General features: G+C 42.0%; 1 protein-coding gene across 1 annotated transcript in view; it reads right to left on the reverse strand.

Moving 5' to 3' along the window:
- Positions 1-14,168, reverse strand: part of LOC110537751 (gamma-aminobutyric acid receptor subunit beta-2) — a 93,079-nt gene that overhangs the window by 33,600 nt on the left and 45,311 nt on the right. Inside the window, exon 5 of the mRNA XM_036937769.2 lies at positions 3,375-3,457. Within this exon, the coding sequence (XP_036793664.1) occupies positions 3,375-3,457 (83 nt within the window). The remainder of the gene's footprint in view (positions 1-3,374; positions 3,458-14,168) is intronic.

Here is a 14,168-nt window from a genome sequence, read left to right on the forward strand (position 1 = left end):
TACTGTATCTTGGGCAGTGTACTGTATACAGGTGCCCTGTAATTACCCCTCTCTTTACCCAGTCAAACTATGTTTCTGATGCTTCATCCTCTCTTCCCTTCCACCTTCTGAACCTGACAAAGCTTCCATCTCACAATATGTGATATCTTCAGAAGCCATCTGAACTACCTATATGCATGCATCAGCTCTGACAGGCATGAAGAGAAATACATACAGTGCATTCTGAAAGTATTCAGACCCCTTTACCTTTCCCACATTGTGTTATGTTAAAGCCTTATTCTAAAATGAATTTAAAAAATGTTTTCCCCTCATCAATCTACACAGAATACCCCATAATGACAAAGCAAAAACAGGTTTTAGATATTTTTACACCAAAGAAAACGGCTACAAGCTTGGCACACCTGTATTTGGAGAGTTTCTCCCGATCTTCTCAAGCTCTGTCAGGTTGGATGGAGAGCATTGCTGCACAGCTATTTTCAGGTCTCTCCAGAGAGGTTCAATCAGGTTCATGTCCGGGCTCTTACTGGGCCACTCAAGGACATTCAGATACTTGTCCTGAAGCCACTCCTGCGTTGTTTGGCTGTGTGTTTAGGGTCATTGTCTTGTTGGAAGGTGAACCTTTGCCCAGTCTGACATCCTGAGCACTCTGGAGCAGGTTTTCATCAAGGATCTCTCTGTACTTTTGTCTCCCATTCCCTGCAGCTGAAAAACATCCCTACAGCATGATGATGCCACCACCATGCTTCACAGTAGGAATGTTGCCAGGTTTCCTCCAGACATGACACTTGGAAATCAGAACAAAGAGTTCAATCTTGGTATCATTAGACCAGATAATCTTATTACTCATGGTCAGAGTCCTTTAGGTGCCTTTTGGCAAACTCCAAGTGAGCTGTCATGTTCCTTTTACTGAGGAGTGGCCACTCTACCAAAAAGGCCTGATTAGTGGAGTGCTGCAGAGATGGTTGTCCTTCTGGAAGGTTCTCCCATCACCACGGAGGAACTCTGGAGCTCTGTCAGAGTGACCATCGGGTTCTTGGTCACCTCCCTGATCAAGGCCCTTCTCCCCCCGATTGCTCAGTTTGGCCTGGAGGCCAGCTCTAGGAAGATTCTTAGTGGTTCTAAACTTCTATTTAAGAATGATGGAGGCCACTGTGTTCTTGGGAACCTTCAATGCTGCAGAAATGTGTGCCTCAACAGAATCCTGTCTCGGAGTTCTACATACTTGACTTTTTGCTCTGACATGCACTGTCAACTGTGGGACCTGATATAGACACGTGTGTGCTTTTCCATGTCCAATCAATTGAATTTACCACAGGAGGACTCCAATCAAGTTGTAGAAGCTCATTTACTGCATTGCTATACAATTTAAAAACTCTAAAATGCTATTTGGAGAACAGGAAAAGCAAGCAAAACTTGCCCAGCTATTATCACATTGGTTGCTATAGCTTCATTCAGCTCAGTCGATCTACACACACATAACCTATTAGCTACACAATTAGCCGCTACACATTAACTCAGCACCGGGTTTAAAAACTATAATTTAATTCGTATAGAGAGATCTCTTAGCAAAAAAAATGTTTATTAAGAAAAGATAAACAAATATATTTTCTTTACAGAACACATTATTTCTTACAGTTTTAAAGCTAATTTCCTGCAATTTTACAAATTTTTACATGATATCTGAGTGAGTGAGTGAGTGACTAACAAAATCAATTGGGGCTCCCTGGAGGTCAGTGCCCCTGGGCACATGCCCTGTGTGCCTGGTCGGTAATTCTACAAGTTTAGATAGCTGGCTAGACTAACTACACTAATTTACCAATCACTTTTTTTACTGACATTGGCTAATTGAGTGACTGTCAGTGAGTGACATATAACAAGAGGAAAACTGCTGATGCACAACCAATTTTCGAAAATCGCACCTTGTGTATTCTACTATTCTAACTTTCAAGTTGAGACCCCGACTGATAATACTGATATGTAGCTATGGCCCTGGCTGTATGTAATAACACTGCAGACAGAAGAGCTATAGTACTTAATCTGCACCTTATTTCACATTTCCACACTCACTTCCTAGTGGACTTCTAATTGTGATTTACAACATGCCATTTATGTATGTTTTGGTTATGTTCCTTCCCCCGTATTCTGTTTCATTCAATAGGCAGCAGACCTTTTACAAGTTACAAAACAAGAACATTTCAATATTATTCATATTCTATTAACGCTGCTTTCTAAGGTAATTGAATAATTATAATAAATGAATTAACTTCTGAAAAAAAGTTGAAGCCTCGTGTTTTTCCACTTTTATTAGGGAGAGACGCATTACATATTCACTCCACACAGTCGCTGTTGCGCTGGGAAATAAATCAGCCACCAAAATGAAGGAGTAGGCTTTGCGTTTGAGAGCTGAAGTGTTCTGTGAGGCATGTACACTCCCATACGCTCTCTGTCCCTGCCTTTAGCTACTGAGCCATGTCTGAACAGCAGTTGAACAGGACCACACTGGACCTAACATTTGCCTCCACAAAACTACACTCTCGACAAAGGCAAAACAGGTCCCAATTAGATTTGATTAGGTCATTTTTGTTCACTGTATTCCTAATACGGAGAAACAATGGATGCACAATGTTAGTTGGTTCTGTCAAGATAAAGGTCAGCATCATTAGGATAATGCAAATGTAGTGCTGTTGCCCCATGCTCTTGCATTGCGTGACCTTTCAAACTGTCGCTATATTTCCAAAGATGAGAAATCTAGTAGAAAAACATTGATATGCTGTTTGGGAAATGAAGTGATTCAGCAAGAACGAAATAGGCTACTCACTAATGCTCACCAGAAACAAGAATGAATAAAAAGTGGAAGGTGATAATAGATCTTTTTTGATTGAAATGTTTTCTGTTTTGATTTCTTAAAGTGATAAATGTGGGGCAATGAAAGGCCATAAAGCATTTACCAAGCAGTTGAGGAAGGAATACACTTTTCAAACAGCAGCATTTACAGTAGACCATGGCCTCCAAATGAACTGCCTTGTTTGGCTTCCTTTCTTGCACAACGTTGTTATGCGGAAATCCCTGAATTGCTGAAATGATGCAAAATAGTATACTGTCAAATCGGCTGACAGGAAGCACTGTTTATTTCCCCTCCTGGGGCCACATTTACTGTACAGCAACACATTCTTACAGAGATGGTTCATGTCCATGAGTGGTTTCAAGGTTTGAGATATTATTGTGTTATTGTAACTGACTAGAAATTGTATGTCTTACACTGTGGATTGCTTATATGTGCAGTGCTAGTGCAGAACATTGGTTTGGCACATGCTGTTTCCCATTTATGCCAATTCAAATCAAATTGAAATGAGTTGAGAAATATAGAAACTCACAGCTCTCTATCTCCAATGTGCAGTTTTGCTCGTCCAGTGGATATCGTCTCAGGTCCATCATACAAGCTGCTGTAGTGGTGATCCTGAAGAGAAGGGGAGGAAAAATACATTGTCAAGAGTCTGTACAGACCAAGGAGGTCACATTGAAGATTCAAGTGGTACTCAGCACTGCCGATGGGATCCTAACTTCACTCTGTAATTGCTTAATTGCAGCTTTAGGTCCAAGGCCGATTAGTATGAAGACAATTTCCTACAATCAAAATATCAATCAGTATCTGGGCCCTGGGTCTAGCAGATAACTACACCCTAGTAGCAAGGACACATATTGCTACTAAACGGCTTGGCTTTTTATAGCAGCGTCAGGAGGTTCTTCATAATGTTCTGTGTCTTGTCAGTATACAGACAAACTAAATAGTGTGATGAAGTCGACGATAACCATTAGCTAATATTGATCCCCAGTTAAATCAACGTTGGATAAATCTCTAGATTATCTCAACCTTATTTAGCAGCTATAACACTGTAGCAGCACTTCCAGCAAGATTAGACAATTAAAATAAAGAACTCATTTTCAAAGTTTCCCAGACACATGACCAAAGAAAGACAATACAAAACAACGGTTATTTACCAGCAATGGGCATTATCGTCTTTTTCTGCGAACCAGCCCGTCTACAGTGGTGTGTCTATAGAGCAGGTGAGTAAGCCTACAGCTGCACACGCGTAAATATGAACTTTTTTATCTAGCCTGCTCTCAGCATACAGTATGTTGCCAGATAAATAAGCAGTCCATGACTACAGAAACACTAAACAAGCCGTACACGATTCTGTATCTGTAGGTGCAGTCCATGGGGCCACGGATTAAAAGGCCAAACCTAATACTTTTCCTGAAGGTAGCATTCTTGAAATAATCCCACTGTGCACGCTCCAGGTTCCCCTACCTGAGAGGTGAATCACACCCTAGGTAGCTGCAGGCCAGCAAGGCCAACCAGGATAGATACTGGTAACAGTCACACACTGCACTAAATCACTCAGCGACATACTGTATCCTCTGGATACTGCTACGCTACATGTGTAGGATCTTCACATTGATTGGGGGAACTTCTGTTCTGGTCCTGAGGAGCTGGGTGTGCAGGCTTTTATTCCAGCCCATTACTAAACTAAGCCAATTCAAAATATCAACAATGAATATCTTCAGTCGGGACCATGATTAGCTGAATCAGGTGGGCACGGAAGGGCTGCAATAAAGCTCTGACGTTGTCGGATCATAAGTGACCTTGTTGTCTAACCTATGAGGCAAGATTCTCTAGTCTGATGTAACCAAGTTTGAACTCTTTGGCATGAATGCCAAGCGTCACGTCTGGAGGAAACTTGGCACCATCTCTACAGGGAAGCATGGTGGTGGCAGCATCATGCTGTGGGGATGTTTATATAGCAGCAGGGACTGGGAGACTAGTCAGGATCGAGGGAAAGATGAAATGAGCAATGTACATAGAGATCCTAGTCAGGATCGAGGGAAAGATGAAATGAGCAATGTACATAGAGATCCTTGATGAAATCCTGCTCCAGCATGCTCAGGACCTCAGCCTGGGGCAAAGGTTCACCTTCCAATAGGACAATGACCCTAAGCACACAGCCAAGACAACGTAGGAGTGGCTTCGGGACAAGTCTCTGAATGTCCGTGATTGGCCCAGCAAGAGCCCTGACATGAACCCGATCGAACATCTCTGGAGAAACCTGAAAATAGCTGTGCAGCAATGCTCCCAAACCAACCTGACAGAGCTTGAGAGGATCTGCAAAGAAGAAAGAGAGAAACTCCCCAAATACAGGTGTGCAAAGCTTGTAGCATCGTACCCAAGAAGACTGTAATCGCTGACAAAGGAGCTTCAACAAAATACTGAGTAAAGGGTTTGAATACTTATGGAAATGCAATATATCCTATTTTTATTGTTCATACATTTGCATACATTTCTAAAAACCTGTTTTTGCTTTGGCATTATGGGGAGTTGTGTTTAGATTGATGAGGAAAACAACAATTTAATACATTTTAAAATAAGGCTGTAATGTAACAAAATGTGGAAAAAGTCAAGGGGTCTGAATACTTTCCGAATGTATTGTATATTCTTATTGACACAGAGCCCACTAACAAGACATAGATATCAGGAGAGAAAATATGAGGGTGATGGTGAGAGACGGTTTGGGAGTATTCAGCTCTGAGTCAAATCTATTTTTATCTCGTAAAGAATCAGCTGTGTAGAGCTAGGGCAAAAAAACTAATTGTGCACACAGGGAGGGTCCCCAGGACCAATTTTGGTAACCTTGGAAGTCTACTGGCATAACTCAACAAGAACAAAGCAAATGGATGACGTGAATACTTGCGAAAAATCAACTCCTCGTGCCCTCTAGTCAGTGTTGTGTAGGCAACATAATGACTGTGGCAATTAACTCGAAAAACAGAGCCGCATCGTAGAAAATATACAAAAATGTTCTTTGCAAATGTGCAGCCTATTGCAAAAAACTGTCTACAGTGCTTTTTAAATGATATACTACCCTTATCATTCCAATATTATTAACATACCTGCCCATTTATTATCTTGCAGTGTTCATTATCATCAGAATTAAAGCATTAAAATTACTAATGGAAATCATATAGTCCTGGATCTAGTTATAGGTTCTGGCACATCCTGATATTACCCCAGGTGCCAAACAGCCATTAAACCTGAACACTATAATTCTTTATGACAGATACTGGCATAAAGATCATTAAGTGTGTAGATGACAACTCCAGGGTGCTTTTATAGCAGCTTAAATGAACATTGCCAAAGGTCGAAGGATACACAAAGCTGACCTTAAACGTTCCACTGGTTCAATCAAAGTTTGTTTACATGTCATTTCAATGAAATTAGGTTGAACCAACATGGGATAGATGTTGAATTTACTTCTTTGCCCTGTGGGTTCCTTCCCCCTCATCCCAGTAGGCAGAAACAGGACAAACTGATTGAAATGACTGCTGTTTCAACCAGTTTCTTGTTGTGAAGATGTCATTATAACACGTTTTGCCTGATGAGGTGTTTAGCACGCTAGTCTGATCACATAAACAAACTCCCATTTCCCCTGGTCTGTGTTTGTGTTTGGACCTTTTGCAAACATTCCTATTTGTAAGCCAAACGTCTGACTGTGACGTTCTTTTAGAAAACACAATGCATTCAAAACACATTTTATGGGCTTTTAGGGGTCTGAATATTAGGCCACCTTTGTTTACCCCGCAGAATGTGGAGATAAAGGTGTTTCAAATGGTAACCGTGGAGAGTTGAGAAACATTTATGCAAGGTCTTGTGTGACCCAAGGGGGACAGGGCACCTTTAAAACCAAATTACTCTCTGTCTGCGTTTACTGGGGCTTTAAAGGGCACTCACTGAACTGTAACACCTGTATCAGAAACACTGGGAGATTTATTGAGTGCCAACACAGGGGACTGTTTATGTTCGTACAAGTGGTCTGCCGTAGATGAACCCAATGCTATTTTCAACACCAACATGATTCTACATTCTGGATGTAAGACAGAATGATTCCTTTGCCTACTCGTAGGGTCCAGAATTTTTCGTAATCAGGTTGCGTGGTCAGGAAAAACTCTTAGCCCAAACGAAGTCAATCATCCACACAGAGGACAGAGCAGCCTTTATCCCACTGGAACTGTTTCGACACTGTAATACCAGTCATGAGTGACTAGATAAGATCAGCGTATCCATCAGGCAGGAGCAGGAACAGAAGGCGCTCATAGAGAATGAGTAATAGGGCGTAACTCTCCCTGGCTCTGGCCTTGTGCGTGAAGAGGTGGACACCCACAGTCGGTGCTGCCAGCCAGCCACGGACCTGCATGGCAACATGGGCAATCGTCTAAACCCACCTGACGGCGCTGATAAATGCCGGCCAGCGGAGAGGCTCATCTTGGAGCCCAATCCTCTGCGGTATGGCACAGAGATAATCACCTGCTCCCTGCTTTCTACGCACCTGTCTCTCTATCGTCCACCACCGTCCCCATACTACAGCCGAGACGAGGTCAACACATCCTTCAGCTCTGCTCTCCACCACAGGAGTGGTCAGTGTGTACAACACTCTCCATCTCCACTTACAGTCTGGAGATCTGGGCCAATAATCCATTATAAATTGGTATATTGGTCAACCACTAGTTGATTTCAAGTAACAGTAGATGGTCCAACTGGGTGCACTGGGTCTTTGCTTCATATTTCCCATAAATCAGAATGACAGGTATTCTCTCATAGCCTATGTCAGGTAACTACATAGTTGGCAGCAGCGATCAGGTTATTATTAGCTAATCAGGCTCAAATAAAATAAGTAAAATTACCATCTAATTATATGATGTTCTTGAGCACATTCATGGGGCACACTCATATTCATGTCCTTTATGATATCACATTTTAGCACAAACACATTGTTCGTCATCACCATCCGTCTCACTACCAGCGAGAGATAATAGGCAACTTATTTGAGATCATGAAAGCAGACCAGAGAATGGTTGGTTGATGCTCTCACAGTGGTGACAAAGCCAAAATTATTTTTCCATGAGCAATCGGCCGATCACAAGGGTGTCAAGTGTAGAATTAACTGTCTACATGCCACAGACCTTCCCTTTACAGTACCTGTGATGAGCAACACTTCAATGCCCTAAACGCCTTCTGTACTGCACTGTATTGACCCTCAATCCACACTGTGAGAGGGATTGGGGTTCTGTGAAATAGATAATCAGGCAGTGGAATGTCCCATCAGATAATCTCACAAGAAACTGAAAACCAGGCCTACAGATTCTCCATCTGAGCAGGCCCACAAATGATCCATGTCACGTCACTTCACGTCGTACCTGTCAATTATCTGTGTTTATATATAAGATACTGTAGCATTGACCTACAACACAATGGAAAAAAAGGTTCCAGAGATCAATCCCAGTTTGATCCCTTATCTGATCTTGAATCTAATACAGGCACCATCCAGCCAAAAATACATATGCTAAACAGAGGTTAACAGGAGGGAGAAAGGCACTGATTTATGACCACATACAGATTGGGATGCTATTAAGGTATTAATCTCATGAACCCAACAAAACGCAATGCTCTATTTCTGTAGGTGTAGTAGTACTTAACAGGCCGAACTCTCGCATGACACAGAGACAGATCTTGTCACAAAGCCAGTTAATATCAATGAAGAAATGGAAAAAAAATACATTTATGGTCGTTTCAAATGACACACTCCAGGGGTTCTGCACCCAGGAGCGGCCTAGTTCTTTGAGCCTCTGAGGTCGAGATGAATGTCCTATTTCTGCCTGTGGTCACCCTGTCTTTGTTAGCAGTCATTTCCCTTCGTTGCATCTGCTGCAGCTGATGTGGCTTCTGACTTCCAAGTGTTTAACCAAGGAGCAAATTGGCAGTTCCTTGCCAGCAACTTTCTGATCTCTGTGTCAAGATGGAGTCAATGGAGTAGAATTTGAGCAAGCGCCTTTGGCACAGTCTTCAAAGGAGTGTGTACACATACAGTGGTAGGCCAGTACTGTTACTGTGAGTGTGTGTAGCAGCGTCTGTATATGCTTGCGCGTGCACTCACTTGAGCGTGGTGTGTGTCTCCGTGAATATTTACCTCAAGCATTAATTGATGTACAAAATAATTGTTCACGTTTCCACCACAACCCTCGGTTGCTTGGTTACTGACGACAAGCGGTGCCAAGCGAGCCCCATATGGCTGTCCACCTACTGTGACCTCAAGTGTCAGGCAGCGCGCCTAGACTCTGGCACGGGCTCAGTGCACATTATGGCAGGGGTTTTGGGTCACACTAGGATCCAGCACCCCTCTGGAGCTCCAGAAGTTTGAGGTCAGAACAGCGGCCTCAGGGAGGGGAGGAGGGCACCAGCGCCAGGGGGAAGGAGAGACAGACCAATCAAATCCATCCACATGTCTTAGCAACCCACTTCTACTGCTGTCTGTTCTGGTTTTCACACACAGGCATCAGCACTTCTCCCCTGGACATATTTTCACACAATATTTTGTTCATTATATGTGTGGTCACCTTGGCTTTCCTACTGCTGGTCTTTCCTGATGAATGTTTGGGACATGGGTTTATATATTTTCACATTGATAGGCAATACAATGCTGTTCAATGCTCAAGCATCATTCCCCCCTTTAACAGAGCAAGCACATCATTAATAGTGTCTGTTTATGCATGAAAAACATACAGTTATAAAAAAACTATTTTCAATTCATGAAAGTCTTCTCACTTGGCATTATCATTTTCTAAGGAGTGAGAGGGGGATCAATTGTACCTCAAGTCACCTCCTGTGCTGGGCACATGCAGTGTAGCAGTCCTATCAATTCTCAATATTTTTCTCTAGAATTCGTCATTGTTTTCTTGGACTAGTTTTCTTTGTGCTCCTCTGCAGTGACTCAAGACAACAGCTACTTGAACAAAGAGCAATCATGTCCATAACACCGAGTGTCTGCCTGCAGAAATACAACACAAATACAAACCAAAGCCTTGTTTCATGTGCTGCTCTGTAGCGGATTGAAGCTTGTGCAAACAAAAAGGCATCTTTTTTAACCTAGCTAATTCCATAGTTTCCTCTTTTCAATTGGTTTCCTTCGAAAGGTCAATACGAATCTTTATTGTTGGATCGAAAAGAATGCCCTTGAATAAGTGAATTTCAATGTTTAATATCAAACCAGGCTGCAAGTTATTGCTTTATCAAAACACGGTCTCAGCATGTCAACAAAAGCACATTTGAATACACACTGGGGCATAAAAGCCTGTATTGTTTGCTTTGTAGTGGACTGTAATCATTCTGCAGGCGAATTGGCAGCTCAATGGCGAATAAATGAGTTTGGCAAATTTGAATATTCATCATGTATTTGTGCACAGTGGCTGTGTCAGCGATCAGGAAACACTACATGCGCGGAATCTAATTAAGATACCAATGAAAGACATGTATGAAAAGATCTAGCAGCACTATTGTAATGCATATTGTGTTTTTATGTGGATGCTGCATGTAGAACAGTCTGACCACTCAACACAGGTAATCTGCATCTCACTGAGGAGGAATAACGAGGTCATGGAAAGAAAGGGCATGATTCCCGGTTACATGACTGGGTCAGCCAACCTACACAGTTATATTGTTACAACAATATGCAAATGTGTGAATTGCATTTTTCAAAACAGATCTGTGAGAAACAACTATTAAAATTCCATGCGGATGCACACCATTTTTGCCTGTCTGATAATAGAAAATCAAATACATTTTGGTTCGTCACATGCGCCAAATACAACAAATGTGTAGACTTTACCGTGAAATGTTAGCTTGAGAAACCTTCCCAACGATACAGAGTTAAAAAAATAAAAATAATAGCACAACCGGAATATATATACACAAGAATGGAGCTAGTATATACAGTGAGTACCAGAACAAGATCACTGTGCAGAGGTGTGAGGTCTTTTTTTTTTTTTTTTGTATTATTATTTAACTAGGCAAGTCAGTTAAGAACAAATTCTCATTTTCACTTTGAGGTAGATATGTACATAAAGGAAGGTTAAAGTGACTAGACATCAGGATAGATAATAATACTATTAAAATAAAGTACAGTATCAGCATATGATGAGTAAAACATGTGTGTATGTGTGTGTGGTATGTGTGTGTGTATGTAGTGTACGTGAATGTGTGTGGGTTTTGTGTGAGAGTGACAGTGTAGTGTTTGTGAGTGCGTGTGTATGTAGTTTGTATAGTCTTGTGAATGTGCATAGACTCAGTCCAAAGTAGGGTCCGTGCAGATTGTCCAGGTAACTGTTTAATTAACTATTTAGCAGTCATGGCTATTTAACAGTTTTAAGGTTTGGAGGTAGAAGCTGTCTAGGAGCCTGTTGGTCCATGAGTTGATGATCTGCTACCGTTTGCCGGACGGCAGCAGAGTGAACAGTCTTTGGCTTGCATGGTTGGAGTCTTTAGTAATGTTTTGGGCCTTTGCCTGATATCTAGGTCTTGGATGGCAGGGAGCTCAGCCCCAGTGATGTACTGGGCTGTCCGCACCACCCTCTGTAGCATTTGCAATAACAAGCGGTGATGCAGCCAGTCAAGATGCTCTCAATGGTGCAGCTGTATACATTTTTGAGGATCCGAGGGCCCCTGCCAAATCTTTTCAGCCTCCTGAGGGGAAGAGGCCCTGTCGTGCCCTCTTTACGACTGCGCGGGTGTATGTGGACGTACCCTGGTATTTTGTCTGGTCTGGCGGCCTTGCGAGGGTTAACCTGTTTAAAAGATTTACTCACATCATTTTGCTTATTTGGGAGATCAACATTACTGGGCATCTCATGGCTGGGTTTCCCTTTGTAATATGATATCATCTGCAAGCTCCTTAAAAAAGTATATAATGTTAGACACAACCATGCCGGGTGTCAAGGTTGGAGGATTTCAATCAAACCATATTTTCACTGTGACCTCCACCTCCACCTTCACATCCACCTACACCATAAATCTCATTCCTACCATCACTTAAAGATGCACTCTTAAAGATGCACTCTTTGGATCTTAAGATGGATCTTAAGCACAAGAAATGTGTAACATATTGCACAAATTGCATTTGTACCATATCAGACAAAATGGATGACATAGTAAAAAAATTGGATGATTTAGTACACAAAAAAATGGGGACCCGTTTTGGCTCATGAGCGCCACTTTCAAAACTACTGGCTGAAATTATACAAAAGTTTGAGAGTACAGTGGCTTGTGAAAGTATTCACCCCCCTTGGGTTTTTTCCTATTTTGTTACCTTACAACCTGGAATTAAAATAGACTTTTGGGGGGGTTGTATCATGTGATTTACACAACATGTCTACCACTTTGAAAATGCAAAATATTATTTATTGTAAAACAAACAAGAAACAATACAAAAAAACTGAAAACTTGAGCGTGCATAACTATTCACCCTCCCAAAGTCAATACGTTGTAGAGCCACCATTTGCAGCAATACAGCTGCAAGTCTCTTGAGGTGTGTTTCTATAAGCTTGGCACAACTAGCCACTGGGATTTATGCCCATTCTTCAAGGCAAAACTGCTCCAGCTCCTTCAAGTTGGACAGGTTCCACTGGTGTACAGCAATCTTTAAGTCATACCACAGATTCTCAATTGGATTGAGGTCTGAGTTTGACTAGGCCATTACAAGACATTGAAATGTTTCCCCTTAAACCACACGAGTGTTGCTTTAGCAGCATGCTTAGGGGCATTGTCCTGCTGGAAGGTGAACCTCTGTACCAGTCTCAAATCTCTGGAAGACTGAAACAGGTTTCCCTCAAGAATTTCGCTGAATTTAGCGCCATCCATCATTCCTTCAATTCTGATCAGTTTCCCAGTCCCTGCTGATGAAAAACATCCCCACAGCACGATGCTGCCACCACCATACCACCATGATGGTATTCTTGGGGTGATGAGAGGTGTTGCGTTTGCACCAGTGATAGCGTTTTCCTTGATGGCCAAAAAGCTCAATTTTAGTCTCATCTGACCAGAGTACCTTCTTCCAAATGTTTGGGTAGTCTCCCACATGCCTTTTGGCAAACACCAAACGTGTTTGTTTATTTTTTTCTTTCAGCAATGGCTTTTTTTCTGGCCACTCTTCTGTAAAGCCCAGCTCTGCAGAGTGTGCGGCTTAAAGTGGTCCTATGGACAGACACTCCAATCTCCACTGTGGAGCTTTGCAGCTCCTTAAGGGTTATCTTTGGTCTCTTTGTTGCCTCTCTGAATAATGCCCTCCTTGCCTGCTCTGTGAGTTTTGGTGGGCGGCGCTCTCTTGGCAGGTTTGTTGTGGTGCCATATTCTTTCCATTTTTTAATAATGGATTTAATGGTGCTCTGTGGGATGTTCAAAGTTTCTGATATTTTTTTATAACCCAACCCTGATCTGTACTTCTCCACAACTTTGTCCCTGACCTGTTTGGAGAACTCCTTGGTCTTTGTGGTGCCCCTTGCTTAGTGGTGATGCAGACTCTGGTGCCTTTCAGAACAGGTGTATGCATATATACAATAAGATCATGTGACAGATCATGTGACACTTAGATTGAACACAGATGGACTTCATTTAACTAATGTGACTTCTGAAGGTAATTGGTTGCACTAGATCTTATTTAGGGGATTCATAACAAAGGGGGTGAATACATATGCTCCCACCACTTTTCAGTTTTTTAATAAAAACATTTTTTAAATTTCACTTCACCAACTTGGACTATTTTGTGTATGTCCATTACATGAAATCCAAATAAAAATCCATTTAAATTACAGGATGTAATGCAACAAAATAGTAAAAACGCCAAGGGGGATGAATACTTTTGCAAGCCACCGTATGTCTTTATTCCTTAAGTTATGAGCCAAATTTAACCCCTGCTTTCATGCTACAGCTCTCAAAATAAGTGCTTCTGGTCACGTTGGGCTTGACAGCAGCCTGTGAAGGTCATTAGTCTAAACACAAATGCACTGTCAAAGGTCTGTCTCACACTGCTAGTCAGTGTCATCCTCCTCCCCTTCACCCTTCCCTTCGGGCCCCATCTAAATTTGCATCCTGTAATCCTTTAGAAACAAGATGAAAATCAATGTAGAAAGGGGATAAATTCCATTCTGCAATCATGACTATAACAATGTACGCTGAGAGTCGGGAAGCAAGTTCAGGGAGTGAGTGTTTTAATAAATTAAACAAACACGCAACACAAACAAAGCACAGACATGACCCAGGAACAGAAACAATGACGACTTGGGGAGAAACC

Source organism: Oncorhynchus mykiss, chromosome 12, assembly GCF_057628025.1.
Source record: "Oncorhynchus mykiss isolate SJ-2025 chromosome 12, ASM5762802v1, whole genome shotgun sequence".
In the NCBI taxonomy this organism is placed as follows: domain Eukaryota; kingdom Metazoa; phylum Chordata; class Actinopteri; order Salmoniformes; family Salmonidae; genus Oncorhynchus; species Oncorhynchus mykiss.